This window comes from Trichogramma pretiosum, unplaced genomic scaffold (genome assembly GCF_000599845.2).
Source record: "Trichogramma pretiosum strain Unisexual culture from Peru unplaced genomic scaffold, Tpre_2.0 scaffold23, whole genome shotgun sequence".
NCBI lineage: Eukaryota > Metazoa > Arthropoda > Insecta > Hymenoptera > Trichogrammatidae > Trichogramma > Trichogramma pretiosum.
Window position 1 is genome coordinate 1,109,588 of NW_019641629.1, and position 20,592 is coordinate 1,130,179.

Sequence of the window (20,592 nt, forward strand, 5' to 3'; positions counted from 1 at the left end):
AGGGGGACGAGCTTGCGCGTGGATACACGTACATTATTATGTAGTCTAGTGGCAATAGTAGTAGTAGTAGTAGTAGTAGTAGTAGTACAGTCGATGATCGGCGCGCGTCGGTATGAGAGGAACGTCGAGCATCCTCTCGAAGTAAGAGAGAGAGAGACGACTCGAAGAGCCTCGTGAGACTCTGTGCAGACACACACATCCACACGGCAGTCCACTATAATGCAGGCACTCGCGCGCAGTGTGCTCTTAAGCACACATACTTGCGCGTTTATCTCGGATCCATGCACGCGCGCGCGAAGGCCTGTAAATCAAGGCAATGCGGATCGCGTCGTAACAAGCTCAACACCGTGTGTACTATCAATTGCATTTCGCTCGTCCGGTCGAAGCAAATATGGACCCTGAGAGCTAGGCGAGGCTGGAGCGGAGAAAAAAAATCTATGCAGTTGTAATATAATTTCTTCATCGTCCCGGATGCACGAGTGCATGCATGCACACACACGAGAAGAGCGCAACATCGACCCTCATCCTCGTCGTCGAGGTAGACGCGCCCGGTTGCGCGCAGGCGCTCGACTCTCGACGACGACGACGGCGACTTTTCGGCAATTTTATATCTTTACGTCACTGAAATTTTGTTGCAGTTTCGCTTACAACAGGTTTTTTTATACAGCTGCTCATTGATTTTATAAAATTAAATTATACCCTCGTATAGGAAAATACAGCGATTGATATTCCGAAATTCGTATGGTACTGTATACGGGATTTATCGTAAGCAAAAAGGTGTATTGAAAGCTTTTTGATATTATCAACAGATGGAGCATAGTAAACTCGCAAGTGGCAAAATAATTTTCTTAGAATATATATAAATAATTTTCTCAGAATATATATATTATCGGCACTACTATATCGGTTTGTTCTTTCAACTGATAGAGTGTTATCGTGTCATTTATGTATATATTTTTCAATTCATTTCGAAAGTCATCACTATCCTCCCAATTAATTTTTCGGATAAATTTCAATCTCTTGATCTTATCCTTCAATACTGTTCCAAAAGTTGCTTTTTGTCCCAAGTGATACCCACGATTCAACGACTTTCGGACAAAATTAATTTTTGCCATGTGTGAAAATCCTACCATAGTAAGCAACTGGCATTGCATAAAAGCCGTCGCGTATCATCGTCGTCCGGTACGTCGACGACGACAAGATATTATTCATTTTCACTTTAATAATTTTCTTCTTCAACGATTCGCTCGTACATCACTTGAAAACTAACGATGAATTCGAGTTCGTTGAATCTTCACATGCCGTAAATATACGAAGCTGCTGAATTATTATGAAGCTTGACCCAAGCTCTCTATGTATTCGCCGGATCCTGCACATCGAATATAATCAAAGCGCAAACTATTCGCAATATTCAAAGTTTTCCTCGAGCCGCACGAGCTAATAATTACCTCTGCCGGTTGCGGCGTATATTATACACATATATCTCGTCGCGTATACCGTCGGTTTGTTTATTAGAAACTATTTGCACGTACTGGCAAGAGTATACACGCGAAAAAAAAAGGTTCTCTTCAACAAATATACGCCGAGTTCATCGAGGCACAAAACGTGAATAATTACGCTTCATTAATCAAGTCGGTCGACGAAAAAAAAAATGAAAAAAAAAAAAATGAAAAAAAAAAATGAAAAAAAGCATAATACGCACGAGGATTCGCGAAATTACACTTTAAAAAGGAAATATTATGAAATTGTAAACTCGAGCGAATTACGACGTATTAGGCATATATAACTTGGAACAAAGACGCGCAAAATACATGTTCTATGATAATAGTGCCGAGTGAGTGAGCGAAAGAGAGAGAGAGAGAAGAGCTGCTACTGCTGCTGCTGCTGCTGCTGGGGTGGTGCAAGGGTGGATGCGGCGTTTACAATTGACGCACAATCAGTCTCAGAATGTATTTGTGCTGGTAGACGACGACGACGACGACGAGTAACAGAGGAGGAGTCAGGCCACACTCGTACACACATAGAGAGCGCAAAACGGCGGCGGCGGCGGCGCGTCGAAAACCACGACTCTCTCTACTCGACTCGACTCGCAGCGGCAGCAGCTCGTTTAATTAACTCGACGTTTGAATTCAAATGCAAATGCCTTGTATACATGGGTATATATATATATATATCTAATACGTTACGTCCCGAGCAGAAGTAGTAGTAGTAGTAGTAGTGGTAGACGCGGGCAAAACAAGCGTCACGGAGAGAGCCGCGTTGATGATAATGCCAGCGCATCTCTATATACTCTCTTTTTCGCTTTTGGCAACGCGCGCGAAATTCACTATTAAATGTATTATATAAGGTATAATATGCACTCGACGAGCGGACCTATCAGCGGCAAAAACAAATTTCCATGACAATACAAGCTGGGCTGCTTGTTGGCAGACAAGAAGAGCGCAGAGCAACCCAAGCTTTTTGGAGCGAGATCGCAACCACGAAAAAAAAATATGACACACATAGCGGTAGCAGCGGCAGCAGAATATTACTACGCTGCTGTGCCATATATATTTTATTATAAGCAGGCGCGCGTCTTTTCCTATAATTGGCAGAGTTTCGTATACATCCAAAAAGAGAGAGAGAGAGAAAAAAATCGTAGTTACCACTGTTATATGTACATAGTTTGGTCTTCTCTATTGTATGCGTTGTACTCTCACGACCGTGTGTTATAATACACGCCGCCACGACGCGAATAAATATTGTGCTTTCGGGTCAATCCGAGGTATCGATTCTTCGGGCGCTGCATGTTTGCCATTATATTCGCAAGCCACTGGATTCGAGTAAGCCTGTATACCTTTTTTTTTTTTCGTCGAGATTCGTCATCGTCGTTGCGCTTATACTTTCCGTACCCCCACCAAAAAAAAAAGAAGAAGAAATTCGCGACTAATCGAAAGCTCGAGGCCGAATCGCAATTTAGGCACGGACTGCAGTCGAGTATAATCAGTAGCATCGGGTCGTTATGCGCAATCGATGCGGGATCAATTTTTATTTTTATTTTTTTGGCTCGCCAAGACGGTAGTTTTATCCCCGAAGCTTGACGAGCTGCTGCTCGAATAAATTGAAAAAGTCAACGATTACACGAAAATACAAGCAAATATAAACAAGGAAAAATGAGAAATAAGCGAATCTCCGGCGACGATCTCGCGTAGACTGTAGCTATTATTGGAAAATGGTATTTATATGCACGCATACACACACGTAGGTATATAATAACTACGTAGCAATTCCGAGCGAGTAAACCGATCGCGTTCTCTATTTGCAATCGAGTAGAGAAAGAGAGAATCTTCGGCTGTGCGTTATACTATAGGACTTTCAAGGCTTCTCACTTGGTAACGGGTATATAGCGGCTTTTATGGGCGATCTGGAGCGAGAAGGAGGAAGAGGAGAGAGGAAGGAGAGAAATAGAGAAGCGATCGCGAAAGAAAAGCGAGAGAGAGAGAGAAAAATTGAATCGAATCCTATCAGGATTGTCGTCGTCGTCGTCAGACCATTGAGCTAGTGGTTTGATATCTCTAAAATATATATATCTTTCTCTCGAGCAGCGACGGCAGCAGCAGCTATAAGGTTTGCTATCTGCGGCAGCGCGGCGAACAATGAAGCGCGTATATATATCTCGCTTGGGCCGAGCGATCGCCAAACAGACCCGGGACTTTGTTACTCGGATGTATTATATACCCTGGTAAAAGTGCTCAACATTCTATGGGCTAGTTTTTGTCCGAAGATTCGCTCGGATGTATAAGCACCAGAGAACTCGAAACATATCGATCAAAAGTGTAATGTTTTTTTCACCGAAAATTATAGATGCAGGGATATAATTTTTCGAAAGCATGCTTTGACTTATATACACGTATTTTTACTTTGCCCCTTGCAGATTTCCAGAGGTGGGGCTGAACGAAATATTTCTACCTATTTATCTATCTATCGTTGACTTATACGAGTTTTTTTACTTTGCCACTTGCAGATTTAGGTACTCGCCATCTAGCGACGGATGCTCAAAGTGGTTAAGAGCTAGTCTAAATTTGTACGACTGATATTTCTAAATTTTCTCACAACCAATCCCATTGATGGATCTATCTATCTATCTATCTTTGATTTATACAAGTATTTTTACCTTGCCACTTGCAGATTTACAGATAATAGGTACTCGCCATCTAGTGGTGGAGTTTGAAAGAGAGAGGTTTAGATCGTGTTTAACATGTTTGAAAACTGGCCTAAATTTTTCGAAACAACTAGAATACTATGAGTGCGTGGCTGCAGCCAACAAATTATTATTTATCAGTATGAAAATTAATTGCTTTTACATGAAGTTCACTACGTAAATACGAAATGGTTTTTTTTAACTCATAGAATAAAATTGTCATTTTCGGGACATTTGAAAATTCGATTAATATTTGTAACAGAAAAATTACAAAAACAAGCAAATTCGTGACTTGAACAGTCAATCGTTTTGGCCATCGGGTTATTATTAACGCAGAACATTTTTATCGAGGTACGAAAAATTCGAATAAGTATATTAAAAAAAAGAATTGTCTGGCGATCTAAATAAAAATTAAAAAATCAATGCAAATCCGTGGGCCGAATCAGCAGCAGCAGCAGCAGCAGCAGCAGCGGCGGCTGCCACTATATTACTGCCAGAGGACATTAGTGCGATTAAGACGTGCTTAAAAGCTATGAACTGTGGATAATATAGACGTCATTGCCTCGGTGTACACACATACGCCAATATAGTATAGGGGTCGAGCGAGTGTATAAAAATACATATAATACGGCGCAGTCGAGGTCTCCGGGCGCAAAGCCAGATATAGCGATTATGGATCGAGCGCGCAGACCAACCAACCAACCAACCAACCAACCAACAACAAAAAAAAGGAGAGAGAAAGAAGATAAAGGGTATGAGCGAGCGAAAGCGAATAGCCGCCTCTCGGCTTACCTAGGACAATACACACAATCTCCGTCTCTCTCTTATTCTCTCTAAGCTGTCAAAGGGACGGCTGCTGCAAGTGTGTATGTATGTATGTATGTACGTGTAGTAGTATACGTGGGAGAGAATCTGACTGACTGACTGACGCGTATTATATATATAACGGAAGCGAAATCTGCTGCTGCCGCTGCTCGCGAGCGAGACTAATGCACCACCACTACCACCGTCAACGTCGTCGTCGTCGAGTTTTCTTCCACCGAAATCACATTTCCCGCACTAAGTAGTTTAAAGAGCTGCTGCTGCTGCCTCGCCACACACGATTCTCTCTCCCTTTCCTCTCTCTCTCTCTCTATTTCTTACTCAAGGGTAGGATACACGTACGTAGTATAGAGTAGTCGCTCGAAAACGCGTAATGCGATAAGCCGGGCCCCACGATTGATGTGCATCTATATCATAAAGTGATTGATGAACGAAATTTCCGCGTTCGGGTTCCACCTCCACCTTCTCCTCCTCCTCCTCCTCTCGAAACATATATATTATAGTATAGTATATATCGTAGCAGGTCGAGCAGCAGCCGTTTATGATTGACTATCGATTATCTCTTAAAATTCGAGCCGCGTATACACGTATACAGCAGCACAAAAAGAGCACGTACACACATACGTATATAGAAAAAAAAAAAAAAAAAATACATCGCAACAGCAGCGGCAGCATGAATGGAGCGACGACGACGCATCGATATCAGCTCTCCTACGTATACACCGCTCGTTAAAAAGTGCACCATCGCACCGCGGCGCACGCCCGAGAGATAGAGACGGATAGAACAAAAGATCAGGAATATCGAGTTTCGTATAATACGCGCGATATGCAAAGCTGCTGCTGCGTTTTGTGGTGACATGGAGCACTGCCACTACTACTGCTGCGACGAGATACTACGACGAGGGAGGGTCGCGAGCGAGCTTGGCCAGATCCACTCGAGTCTCACGAATAATAGCTCGGCGCTCCGCGTGTACACTCCAAGGCATCCCTGCCTGCCGCTGCCGCTAATGTCTCTATTATATTATTATATTATACATCAAGGCCGAACGAGCGAGCGCGCGTTAACTGTCATTCGATACGAGGAGCTCTCGTTGGTACATGATAAAAAACTAAAAAAAAATTTCTGTATAACACTCGATATTTTTTTGCCTTTTTTTTTTTTTATGGAGCTGCGAAAAAATTTTCTAGCGGAAAAAAGGCTATCGGCTAGCACACCCGCGCTGTTGGTGATGCAATAATAATCACAATAATAATCACGATAATAACGATAAAAATACGTAAAGGGATGCGTGACGCGTGCTTCGGTAAATCGTACATATATAACAGCGAGCATCGAGCGCCTAGGCATGTGCGCGGGGAGAGAGAGAGAGGCGAAAGCTAGAGCGAGCTTCCGAATCCATTTGACACGCGCCATTGACCACGAATGCCAGTCTGATAGAGGATATATAATATATAGAGAGAGAGAGAGCACAAACTCCCCCCAGAGTTCTTTCTCTCTCGCTCTGTCTCGTTTCGGAAAAAATCGAGACTCTCGTATCTTGATGCGCGCCAGCGAAAAAAAGATGTTTGATGCCCTCCCCCCGGCTTTCTTTCTTCCTTTCTTTTCTTTCCTTTATTTTTTAAACTTTTATCAGACTTTCGAGCGGCTGGTCCCCGTATGTGTGTGAGCACACGTAAGATATGCGAGACGTTTGCGTACTTGTGTATATGCAAAATGCAGAAATTCTTCGAGATACTTTATATAAATATAGAAAAATATATTACATCGCGCATGAGTATACTCACGGTGAAGCGTTGACACCAGACGCTGAGGTACTTGATGTCGCGGACCCTCATGTTGTACGGCAGCTTCAGCAGTATGTCGGCGTTCTTGTAGTAGCCCAGCGGGGATGGATTTCTGCAACGATCGAGAGATACATATATAGATGAATCGAATTATCGTGTACAATTTTTTTTTTAGCAAGTTCTCGATTTTCATTGCCCGCCAAAGTTTTTTTAATTGTTTTTTTTTAATAGCTCGGTCAAACGACGCGCGTAGTCGGAGTCGCTTCATTTGGTAACGATTACAAAGCTCAAGTCGTTGGGACGAGTGGGGCAATACGCCGCTGCACTTGGCTCTCAATTGTCCAGGTTCTGCTGCAGCGGCCACGCATGATCGGGCTACTGCTGAGACGCCGCGGCGCAGATCCGAATCTGGCCGGCGCCGAGGGCTTCACCGCTCTGCGACTGGATCGAGCTGTTGGAAGAATTTTTCCGGGTCAGCAACGACGTGGACACCTCTGCAGTGGGCCGTGGCGACCTTCAAGGCGAGCGTCGTGGATCTGCTCTTGGATCGTGGCGCCCGTCTCCACGACGGTTTCGTTTTTTTTCTCAGCGACTTGGACGATCATCATCGCGGCGGGCGCTGGAGTCGTAAAATTGCAGCTAGCCGCCGCCGGAGCTCTGGCGATCGTCGAGCGTCTCGAGGAAGCCGGATAAGCGATCGATCGCGCCGACGCCTTGAACGTCGTGAAATTATTCGAGGCGCACGGAGTGTACGACGATAGCGACGATCGTCGCGGATCGCACGAAAATTACCAGTACCACGTGGAAAAAGCAGCATCGACCGTGATAAAATCGAGTCTGTCGCTGCGCGCGATTACCCGAGGATGGGTCGCCCATTCTCATCTGTGCGAGACGGTCGCGAGAGGATTTTTCCGCTCCTGGGCGCTGGATTCTTTCTTGGAGCCGATGAACTACAGACTGCCGCTTCTCTGCTGCGAAACGATCATCGACGCAGTTCAAGAACGAAGATCTGTATCGCATCTGCTTGGCGAACGAAGGTCGGAGAGTTCGTGATTCGGATTGATTCGTAACCTTTTTTTTCTACTTTTTAATCGTATGTTCGCAGTGGACATCGTTCGTGTATTTTTTATGCAATAAATACATTTATAAAAAAATGAGTTGGAAAAAACACAACTACCTCTAGAAACGCCTGCATTTAAAAACCATCTGTAACTAAAATCAGATGCCTCGTACACGAACGTCTGTCAACGGATAGTTACTCCCGCGCGCTAATTTATTTTATTTTATTTGTATAAATTTTACCAAATGTCTCACGCTCAGACAGATTGTAAAAAAAAAAAAAATAAAGGAGTTATAAAAAAATAAATAAATAAATAAATAAAAATGATGTATTCGTTCAAATAGTTCAATCCTCGCGCACCCCCTCACTGGCACGCGAAAAACGTTACACAATACATTTATATAGGAGCCCCGAGCCCGGCGATGCGAGAGACCGGAATATCGTACGATTATAATATTAGTATACACACACACACACACATCGCAGGCGGCAGCGGGGGGGTTGGGGCGCAAAAGCAGATTGCGCGCTTACGGGAGCGATCGAGCGACAGGAAGCCATTCGCGCTGATCCAAGTCAAAGAGCCACTTCCTTTCGTCGCGCGCGCGCGCCTGTGTGTCGTTGAGTGCTCGTCCGTGTCTCTGCGCGTCTGTGTCTGTGTCTGTGTGTATGCGTGGGTGGGATATGGAGAATAGGCAGCAGTAGAGCCTCGTTGCGCTTTTTGCTCTCGCAAATTTATGCACCGCTTCTCTTCTTCTCGATACGGTTATAAATAATGCGGCCGAAAGTGTATGTGTGTGTGTGTGTGTGTGCCTCGCCAAGCGTGTAGCGCCGCGCGCGGAGCAGAAGCGTGCGCGCCGGCCCGTAAAACCCGAAGCGTTGCACGCACGCACGCGGCCGTGCGGGGGTTGTTGGCGAAAGTTTAAAGCGAAACATTCAAAGGGCGGTTTCGACACATTACTATTATTATACGCGCGTAGTGGTAGTATCGACAGTACGCGGGGGGGTTCGCTGCTTCTTCTTCGACGTTATAGCAACGTTGCACGTGGTATTAAAAAAAAAAAGTAAAGAGGGGCAGAGATTTTATTTTGTTTTTCGCATTTCTATTTTATTGCCTGCGTATATATACATACCTGCTGTGGTGCTCCGGATAGGAGATGGGCGTGCCGTCGGGCATGGGCATGGACGAGTTGCCGACCCAGAAGACGGCGTTGGGCGCCGTGCCGTCGTAGCTGAAGTTCTTCACGAAGAGCGTGTACTCGTCGACGACGTAGACGTCGCCGCTGAGCGCGTGGGCGAACGACGTGAAGCTGCCCACCCGCGTGCCGTAATAGTTGGAGTCGCGGCGTCGCTCGTTGCCCGCAGAGCCTGCAACGACGATAGAAAAAGAGAACGATTATGAACGATAACGAATAGAAAAATTTTTGCGAGTTGATCGATTGTCGAATGTCATAGAAAAAAAGATACGCGATCGACGTCGATGCTCCGTATCTATCTATACCTGTACACAAAGAGAGAGAGACGAGCAATCGCGTCGGAGGAGAAGAGCAATAAGAGCCGCAAGTTTAAGCGTCGAGAGAGAGAGAGAGCTCAGCGCGATCAGCAGCTCTCCCGTCTGTCTGTCTGTCTGTCCATCGGACGTTGAAAAAGCAGAAGCGGCGCGTGGCGAAGGGTGAAAGAAAAAAAAAAATAAAAGAAGAGAGAGAGAGAGGAAAAAAAATCTGTTATTGCCGCTTCTCGGGCTGCTGCTGCTGGTCTCTCTCTCTCACTCTTTCTCGATCGACGTTTCAATTTCAGATTGAAGCTCGCTCGCTCTCAGCTGAGCTGATCTTTATTGCGACTGTGTTTTCCTTCATCGTCTTATATATCCACCCAGGCGCGCTCGCGCAAACCCCACTATCGCAGTGCAGACTCCATGATAGACAGAGAGAAAGAGGTGCATATATTTCGAGGCCGATTTTTCGACTTATCTCGTTGATAAGATTAAAACGTTTTAGCGCGATATACAAAATGATCGTTAACACGTATGTACGAATTGTATAATCGATCGTTCGTTAAAAAAAAAGGAAATAAACGAGCTTTTACTCTTTTTTAGTACGCTGTCCGCTCGGACGGTCCTAATTTTTCTCATTGCAATAATGAACCAATCATCTTGAAAGTTTGTAACGACGTTTGGGAGATTGACATAAAAAGAAAAGTTAACATGCCGTTATATCCATCCATATCTGTTCGATACTTCGCAATCGAGGTAGTCACTAGTATGTAATGGGCCACGTTGTATAAGAGTCGAAAATGCAAAACATTAATATCCAAACTAACTATGTACTCTAAAAGAGAACATAGAACAATTAAAATGCGCGGGCCGATTAAAGTCAGCGCGCGTCTTTTGTTCTCGAACCCCTACGTGCCTCTCGACGCCGATCGTCATAAAAAAATCCGTCCGACAGCAATCATCGATCGAGCTTTCACGGTCTGTATTAACTACACATATATACGCACCTCGCTGAATCCGTCGAGATATATTAATTCATCGTTTGCTGTCTCTCTGCCCATTCGACAACTACGTGATTTCGTAAATATTTGACACGCGCACAGAGAGATAGTTGACCGTTTCACGACGATCAGTCCACGAGCTCTATGTATTATAGGTTCGATAAAAAGCTCGAGATAAAGGGCACTGCTGCCAACTGCTGCTCGCAGCTGCGGTAAAACAAAGTGCGCGCACATCGAACGCAAAGCAGCCGTGACGTGCACGCCAATCGTCGCTCGGGCGCGCGCGAGCTTTTGTCGCTCGTGCCTCCTGCCTATGGGACATAGCAGTAGTGGTAGTGGTAGTAGTGGTAGGTGCACAGGGGCGCTCTGTCGTCGTCGTCGTCGTCGGAGAGCTATTTGTTGCCAGGCCGCTAATGGATCTCTAATCACTGCCGCCGTGCCGTGTCAGGGGGTATATATACAGGGGGCAACACCTCTCTTTGTCTCTCTCTCTCACTCCGAGCTACCACCGCCTCGCGTATTACCCAACGACGACGACGACGCCAGCGATGATGATTATTAAGGTCGGCGGCTAATGCTAAAAGCCATATAGTCCCGTAGTACACTTTACAGTCTCTGCTACTACTCCGCTGCACTGTGTGTGTGTGTGTCTCTCTGTGAGCGCAATCGCAGATCGATTTTCGAGTCGCGGCAGAAACTTTGTTGGTGTAGGCAGAGGCAAGCTGCCGACGAGACGTCCTTTTCCGTCGCTTTGGCCGATGAGTTTGTCCGAAGATCTGACGCGGATGTAATATTTGTGGTGGGCGCTGCGCGGGATAAGAAGGAGGAGGAGGAGGACTAGAGGGATTTAATATTTGTGCTCGAGCCAGTTCCGCAGACGAGAGATAGACCGTCTGTGTGTGTATGTGTGCCCAGCCCCGACGGATCTTGGATATTAAGCCCCTCGCGCTGCTATTGAGGGATTCGACGGACGTGTATACTTACTTCGTACTGAGCTGTTTCAAAGTACGCGCGAAGCATCTCTACGCGAGGCGAGCGCGCTAATTGGCCCGACGGATTTTACGATCGCACAAACTCATCTGCATGGATATAAATTATAATTAATACAGATAACACAAGAGGGAGTAGACGGGAGATAGAATTTTTGGGCAACGTAGCACTTCGACTTATACGATTATTTGGAATTTGCCACTTGTAGTTTTAGACATAAAGCATGCTCGCCACCTGGTAGCAAATGCTGAAATTAAATGCTTAAGAACTGGCCTGAATTCGGGTCATTTGCAGTATGCTCGATATTTTTTAACTAATTGCGACTGATTTTTTTTTTTAACAAGCCAATTACGGGTAGTAAGCTTCAAAACATACCAAATTGTCATTTTTCGGTCATCAGGCCATCATCGACGTTGATAATTTCAACCCTATAGCAATGCTCCGCACGTTATAATATAAGCGTCGTCGATGGAGATGAATCGTATAAATCTCGCTGCGATTCTCGTTTCAGGAAGAAAAAAACCTCGAGGCTCTCGAAGAACTCCTCTCCTGCATATATACATGCGATGCGCTCGTGTCTGCGGATAAACAAAGGGTGGCTGCTCTGCCCCGACCGGCCCCGTATATATACGCGCGGGACGATCGTGCGTTGTCGAGCGCGCGAAATGAAGGAAACGACGTCGACGACTAGTCGATCGCAATATGTTAAACGCCTCGACATGTCCGACGACGACGAGGCAGCCTCGATATATAGATGGATGTATCCCCAATGGACGTATATAGCCACCGTCGCCGCAGTACTGCGTGCGTGTTTACTCCGCTCAAATGTTTGCCCGTACACAAAACTGTGATGTACGCGCGCAGGGCAGTGATCGGGGCTCGATTGCTTGTATTAACTGCTTCACCCCCATCCCACGCGCTCGCCCGATGAAAACTGATCAAGATTAAAGTCTATATGCGAGCTGGAGTCGAAGGCTTTAAAAAAAAAAAAAAAAAAACAGGGCCCGGAGGATTGGTACGATACAGCCCGCTCGTCGATCGACTCGCAGCTCTCGAGGACGACGGTGGTGATTTTTTTTTTTTTTTCGAGCGTTAATCACTCGCTCAACTTTTCCCAACGTGATTCCGAAGACGCGAGCGCGCGAGACGAGACAATGCGTGAGTTATATATAAATATGAGATTCATTAAGCAGATATATAACTTGGCTTTTAAGAGGACGACGAAGTCTCTCTCTGTCTCTGTCTCGGGACGAAAGGGGTTGCAAATTAGTCTAGGCGCGCGCGCGCGAGCGCATCCATCATCGGGAGCGAAAACACAACCGTAAGTCACTATAATTATAATACTTGGAAGTCAATCTAGCGTAGTGCGCTGAAAAGGGATTGAAACAAGTTTTGCGCCGTGCGTTGTCGTCGTCGTCGTGCGCAGACATATTAGCGAATGGGCTTATCTCTCTCTCTCTCTCTCTCTCTCTCTCTCGCTCTCTGTCTCGTCGAAATGGTATAGAAGGATTAGTGCCACTGTCAAGTTTTGCCCCGAATCTATATGCTTGAGAAACAAATCCTCACTCTATATACGTGTGAGTGTGTACGCAGAACGAAATAAAGCTCTGCACTACTGCCACTGCGTAGAGAAAGAGAGGACATCATCCTGGCTAAATGAATTGTGTCAAAGAGCTCGATCCCCTCCCCCAAAAACGACGTATAATTATAAAATTAATTAAATTTCTACGGGGCCTGCCTTTTCGACTTTTTGTATCTTTCACGTGTGCGCGTTACACGCGCGATACTGTTGTGGTGCAGAGCTTTCGCGGTTATATATATGCACGCACACGCGAGAGTCGCCAGCGAGACTCTTAATAGACAGAGAGGAAGGAAGGGACGCAAAGCCGATTTGAGTATCGCTAACGAGACTAAAACTACATGTAGAGAGGCACCCGCGTAACCATGAGCGACCGGGATCGCGCGTCATCGTCAAGGCCTATCTTATACTGCTGCTGCTGCTCTTTGGCGAAAGCGATGAAAATTTCCGCGATAGCAACCAACAAAAAAAAAAGGGCAAGCAGAGATAGGTAAGGAAAAATTACTCCCCGTTGTATTATGTGCCTTTGCTCTATATATACTTGCCTCTATATATCTCTAGCTGCTGCGGCCTAGAGAATGTATATTGTGTGTGTGTATACGCGACAAAGACTCTCGGAGAATGTGCACAACGACGACGGCGGCGTCCTGTGTCACAGCGCGCGCGGAAGCCTGTCAACAGTTTGAGATGAGCAAACAAGCCTCTCACTCTCTCTCTCTCTCTCACTCTCTCTGGCAAAAGAGATATACACAAGGAGACTCTACTCTATCTCTCAGTATTATTACCTTGGCCATCTCTCGACTATTACATCCTCGCGGGGGCCCCCCCTCACCGAAATCCCACCGAAACTTCTTCTTCTTCTTCTCTCGAGGAAAAACCGATTTTTCTCTCTTGTAGGGCTGCTTATATATAGTAGTATATACGCGAATCAAAGCCAAGCAAAAGTCTTAGGCCGCTTTGCGCGAGCTGAAAAAAGGAAGGCAGCTAGCTATATACGTAATATAATAGAATTAAAGCTTCGGCGATGCGCCGCGTGCCCAATTGTGATTGTGTGCGCAGCCGAAGCGATCCTCCTCGGTAAAGTGGAAACGATTCATACGCTTTTTTCTTATATATACACGTATACACATAGATCGGACTATTCTGTCGACAGGTTATTTTGATTTTAATCTAGATATGGCCCCGCGTACTATATGGCGAGCTCTTCGCAGCAGCAGTGGCATCCCTCGAGCTTCGCAATCTATCGATTTTTTCGGCTGGCGGCGACTATTACGGCCACTGTTTCTCCCTCGATACGCGTCTCTACTTTACATATACAGATATAAAAAAAAAAGAAGGAGAAAAGAACGAAAAAAAAATGACTGCCTCCGATAATTATCACTCGAAGGACTTTTCAAGTTGTCCTCGGTTATACCCGCCGTACGTACGGCTGAAAAGTTACTATACGCGAACGCGCGCGCGCTCACGATTGATCATATTTGACACATTTCGCTGCGGCGGTAGTAGCTCGGCCAATCTCGTTAATCGAAGCGAAAGCGCTCGGGCTCCGAACTAATGGGCGAATGCGTTAATTTTTATAGATTAACGGCCGTGGCGAATTTCTACACCCACCACCCCCTTACCGAGGCGGCGAAAGTCCGATGCAGTAGACGCACGCACTTGTGTGCTGTATATATATAGGCAGGCAGTAGCAGCAGAGAGAAGCACGAGGCAGAGAACAGTGGAAGGCGCGTGCGTTAAGAGATTAAAGAGCCGTGTGCGCTTCATTTTAGAGCCATTATACTCTCTCTCTCTCTCTCGGGCTAAAAAAGAGTGTATACGGCAGGGGACACGTACACATATATATATATATAACATGGAGACAACGGCCGACTTTTCGAGCTAGACGCTATTATTTCTCTCTGCTGCTGCTGCTGCTGCTGCTGCTGCTGTTTCGTATACAGTAGTGTACGTGAGGGAGTGAGAGAGAATCGCCCCGATGTAGACAATGACGCTGATGGGGACAAAAAGCACGAGGCAGGCGAACGTCGCGCGCGCGAAAGATGGATAACGACAGCAGCAACAGCAGCAGCGGTGGCTCGACTCTGTGTGTGTGTGTGTGTGTGTGTGTGTGTGTGCCTGAACTGCGATGCTGCTGCAGCGGCATAGTACCGTGTAATGCACGCACTATATGTGCAGCGGCGTATACGCAGTTATATACGTATTTATGTACGCGAGTCTAGAGCCGCTGCTGCTGGGAGAGACATTTTTTTTTTTTTTTTTGTTCTTTATTTCGCTCCTGAAGCCGAGTTTTTAGAGATGACATTGAACCCGTGCGCGTAAGCCAAGCTCGAGAGAGTATACAGCGTAACGTTACAATCGCTGGCAGTGGCTGCGGGCACCGCAAAAGGTAAATTCAAAATTCACGATGCGAAAAAAAAATTTGCTTTTTCAGTGAAAAAAGAGGAGGAAAGCTTTCGAAGGCTTTTGTCTCGAGAATTTAGCGCTCGTTTTTAATTGGTAATGAAGCAGTAAAAAAAAAAAAAGGAAAATAACACAATAGCCGCACGTAGGAGAACATTTGTAATGCACGGACGATAACTGCTGCGCGTACGTGTAATGCGGTTTAAGGAAAAAGGTGCAGTCCTACATCAAGCGTGATCTCGACCACCAGATTCATATATAGGCAAGCGCCTGTATACCAGCAGATTTGCAAAGGCACAAAAAAGCTCAATGCGATACGCGTTACATATATTATACAACGGGCGGCAGCGGCGGGCCTCCGAGCGCGCGCGTGGCGAAGCATGAAAGCAAAAAAGCCGAGCTGCTGTACACACGAGTGATGAGTATATATTATATACGTGTATACTGTGCTACTTGTGTGTGTGTGGGTGTGCGTATACATATATATCGGCCGTTAGGGCGCCGCGCGTTGAATATAACGCTGAGCTTGCGGAAAGGGTGTTCGGCGATGCGTGTGCTGACTGCTTATAGGCGAGCAAATGCATTAGAGAGAAGGAGAGAGAGAGAGAGAAAGAGCTCTGGCTGGCTGACGATATACATATATAGCAGAACCGCAGCAGCGCACGACGGGGCTTTTCAAGCGATTTTCAACTTTTCATGGCTGCTGCTGCTGCTGCTGCCTGCGGAGACCACGAATGGATGTGTACACGTAAGCGCGCATTTTATATGGAAACGTACTCGAGGCTTTTGGCGGCGGCGGCGGCAGCGACGGACGTGCGACGACGATTTCTTCTTCTTTCGCTAAGTGCCCGAAAGCGAGAGAAAGAAGGGCTGCGAATTTTCTTACCCGTGATTCGAGAATGAAATTGTTTTGGTCTGCCGAGTGTTTTCGCTCTCGTTGAAAATTCATTCGCGACAAATTCCTTGCACCCCGACGCGAAGAGCTTTTTTTTGCGGCTGGTTTCGATCGGACCCTTTTTTTTTATGAAAATTTGTTGACTGAGATACAATGTCAAAAAGACTTCATCGGAATTCATTTTTCGTCGGAATATATGCGGCTTCGTGAGTGCCGTAAAATTTCTAGTATCTGAGTCAGAGAGTACGGGGAATCCCATTTTTGAGTCGCGCGAATTCGTAATGGGTAATTTCTGATCGTAAAGATTAATCATAGGCATAAAAATATTACAAGTTATTGTACGATGGTGAATGCTTTATGGCATGACTTTGGGGCGAGACTCGATGATACGACGATAACGTTATTGAAATTCCATGTTTTCACGGTCAAAATTTCGATCGAAAATAAATTACCCTTGGCATAAGCCGTTGAGAACGTGAACATTGAGAGAAGTAAACACGAACACAAGTGTACATGCTATTTTTGATTTTTGATAATATCAATTATAATTTTGTATCAACACTACAACGTCAGGTTTTATTCGCGTTTAAATTTGTTCAGCTGTCAAAATCAATTCGAATTTCCTCTCGATCGAAATAAAAATTCTTAAAGAAAAAACCACAACAACATACTTAAATAATACGTTAACATACGCCTAAAAATAAATTATTCCGCGTACGAGGCCTTGCGGTATAAAAACGAATGTTATCGCCGCGCGCGATCGGCGCGAATTAGTTTGTCGGGCTCACTCTCTCTCTCTCTCTCTCTGTGCGGGTAGAAATTTGTCTTCCGCGACCAAACAAAGAAATCGCGTGGCGCGATACTACCTTACATATATAGCCTCGATATACACTACACACGGCAGCGGGAGCATTTCAATCGACAATGTGTCTTTCAAGACGTGCAGGCAGTAGCAGCAGTACATTTGTACGTAAGCTTCGATTTATATACACACACACAGGCGTTTTTTCTCTTTCTCTCTCGAGTTCTACTCGATGTGCCTCGTGTATGTATATCGCGTAAGGCCAAGAGCAAAGGCAGAGAATGGGGCGGTAGAGAGAGAGAGAGAGAGAGAGAGAGAGAGAGAAAAAAGAAAAGAAGCGAGCTTGCGAGAGTGAGAGCGAGCCGCCTTTGGAATGCGATCGTCGCGAGGGAGTATATACTCGGCTAAGTATATGTACACACACACATACTAACGTAGAGGAGGTTCGCTTGCACTTGCTGACACGTGAGTGTGTATATCTGTGTGAGTGCGAAAGACGCTCGATCGAAAAGCGAGAAGGTATATATACAATCGAGCTCCGATACACGCGGGGTCGTTCTTTCTCTCTCTCTCTCTCTCTCTCTCTCTTGAGAGCCGCCGCGTGCCCCATCCTTAGAAGCAGCGGCAGCCGAAGGGTGTGAATAAGAAAGACGAATCGTGTGGGCACTCGAGCAAAGGGTATATGTATACGAGTGAGAGCGAGAGCTGTGCTTGTGCCCCACACGCACACGCACACACACACACACACACACACACAGCTGTATAGATATGTCACCCAACGCGTGCACTCGAACTAATGGAATTTCTATTATACTTATGGCTGATTCTCTTTCGTTCTCTCTCTCTCTCTCTCTCTCGAATCTGCAGTGGACTGAAGATTTTAAAATTTTTCGAAAGCGTGAAACTTCATTAGGAGCGTTTGGGTGGAGGAATGAACTCGTGAAAAAGTTGATAGCAGGAAAATACACATAATTCAGAGACTGAGTCTTTCGGGCTTAGCCATGATTATAGTCGGCGCTGTCGTGGTGACCAATACAAGAGTCCGCTCGTCCGCTTCTATCGCGCTCGGAACGTCTGCTCGATTTTAATTTAAAATGTTTCAAGACCGACCGCCAGGTGGCGCATCTTCGGAAGAAGGTCGCTCTCGCAAGTGGCAATCCACTTTTGACAGTTCAAGTAGGAGTGACTTTCGTACCCTGCTCATGTAATTTTTTCTTTATTAATATTATAAAGCGCAAGTTATAAAGAAAATAAGACTCCGCTTCGATCAAGATTTCATTCGAGCTTGCGGTGACAGCAAAGATTACTCGATGGACATCGATACCCAAGACAACAAGTACGTGATAATGAAATTTATTACGATTTTAAAAAAACTTGCAATACTTGTAATCCTCTTCGGGAGTCGCGTAAAATGTGCAATCGTATGGATAAAAATTTTCCCAAAACGTTTCCTCGAGTCCATCGAATTCGACATAAAATTGGCCGTATTGTATACGAAGTATACACACGCATGCCAATGGCACGCCACCTCGAGGACTCCCCATAAATATGTAGGCGCGCACGCATGATACGTGCGACACGCGAATGAGAGACTACTCGATGTCCCCTTAATTCCGGTCGGTACTCGAGCGACGCCGCACGCATATTACAATATCGATTATAATTTGACGCTCCTCTTGTGTATCGAGTACCGCGGCTCGTATCGTGTACAAGATAGCAAAAGTAAAAAAAAAAGCTCGACCACTGTATAAATTCGAGAGAATCGGGTAATATTATATAGAGGCGTCGAAGCTTGCGGGGGTCTAATTGTTTTTCGCGCACTTCATCTGTCATTAGAAACTCAGCCTCGTAAGTAGCCACACACGCACCCCAATCGTATATATACGCGATAAGCGATATAATACACATAAGCCCCGCTTTTGCATACATATTTACATTAGGCCGGGTAATACGTCCTCTTCTCTCTCTCTCTTTGGACACGTTCGGCTGCTACCACCGCGTTTACCCCTTTTAAATCTACAAATGGACCAAGAGCGCGCCGCAGCGCAGCACATGCATATTGTATATCATGCGGCCGCGCGCTACAATAAGTGTATCGTAATCCCACGGGTGGCCTCGCGACCATCCTTCATCACCGTCATCGTCGTCGTCGTCGTCGTCGCCGTGTTGATCCGTGCGAGATATTACATCGATTGTACAAAGTGGCGATGTAGCAATTCGTATCGTATATATAGCTGCTGCTGCTATCTAGTCGCTCGCTCGAATGCGCGACGCAGAGAGAGCCAAAAGCAAACATACACATATACCGAGTATAAAGTGAACGATCCGCGCGTGCGGCCGCATCCCTCGAGCTCGTAATATTTATAAGGAACGAGTGGCCGGGCGGGCGGGGGGGATGATGCAGCAGCTTTAAACGCGGCATATATTTTATATAACGCGTGTATAGTATCTATGGTGTACGATATGTGTCGTGTGTATCTCGCGCATCACGCTCGAGCTGCGCAGTAAAGGGAGGAAAATTGATCGCATGGGAGCTAGCACAGTGGTAGGTAGGTAGGCATGTACTCGCGCGAGCCGATCATAATGACCTGGAACGCATAGAGATAGCTAGCCTATATATAATAATAATAATAATAATAAGGCCAATGAATGTCGCACACATGTATCTTCGTTAAGAGATGATACGTATACGCATGTGGCAGCAGCTGATGCTGCGATATACACATCTTATTTCGTCGATTCGCATCGGCATTAGTATTTTATTTTGTATCCATTTAAACGAGGTGTCGCAATAGAATAAAAGTACTTTATCAATGGAACGCTAGAGGGCGAGAAAGGCAAAAGTATCTGTCACGCAGAAGATTTAGGAGCGATGGATTATTTAAACTGGATGCTCAAAAATTCTAAACCAAAGATATTCCCAACGTGCTTGTTAATCTGTTTTTTACTCATTGCTGCGTTCCGATGGAATTCCCAATATTGCAAGGATCGTTCAAAAGAACTCAGAACCTCCCGAAAAAGATACGTATAATAATAATAATAATAATAATTATTATTATTGACCTTTTAATTACAAAATCCTCCTTTAGGAGGTACATGTAAAATCTGTAGAGAGAGACATTCCTCTCTGTGCACAGGAGCCAGCTTATATACTAAATACTTAAAACTAACTTAAAAACTAACTTAAAACTAAAATAATTTTGACATGTCAATGCTATCGCCTTATGCATATTTAGTATGCTACATTAATTATTATTGAAATTTAGTTCTAACCTCATTCAAAATTATCTTTTTTATTATTGTTTGTGACATCTTTAAGTTTTTATATTCGTTTGGAATTATTTAAAATATATAATTATATACTTTATATAATGTCGCGATGTCCATGGCCCGAAGTTAATAAGCTTACCTATACACGTGTACTTGTTCTTTTTGGAACTCGGCATCTCGAATCAAATTCGCCGTCCAGTTAATACAGATCTCAGTTTCACAGATCGAAAAACCGATTGTTATCGTCGATGGCCATCATCGACGCGCGATAAATGTAACGTATTGCTGCTGCCTCGGGGACACGTATACGCACGCG

The 20,592-nt window shown here is 45.3% G+C and overlaps 1 protein-coding gene across 3 annotated transcripts in view; it reads right to left on the minus strand.

Annotated features, from left to right (window-relative positions):
* LOC106654883 (protein Skeletor, isoforms B/C) overlaps window positions 1-20,592 on the minus strand; it is a 63,246-nt gene that overhangs the window by 17,462 nt on the left and 25,192 nt on the right. For all 3 annotated transcript variants that reach the window (XM_014374984.2, XM_014374985.2, XM_014374983.2), the window contains exons 3-4: window positions 8,978-9,212; window positions 6,788-6,899 (exon numbers count right to left, since the gene is read on the minus strand). In XM_014374984.2, coding sequence (XP_014230470.1) covers window positions 6,788-6,899; window positions 8,978-9,212 — 347 coding nt within the window. The remainder of the gene's footprint in view (window positions 1-6,787; window positions 6,900-8,977; window positions 9,213-20,592) is intronic.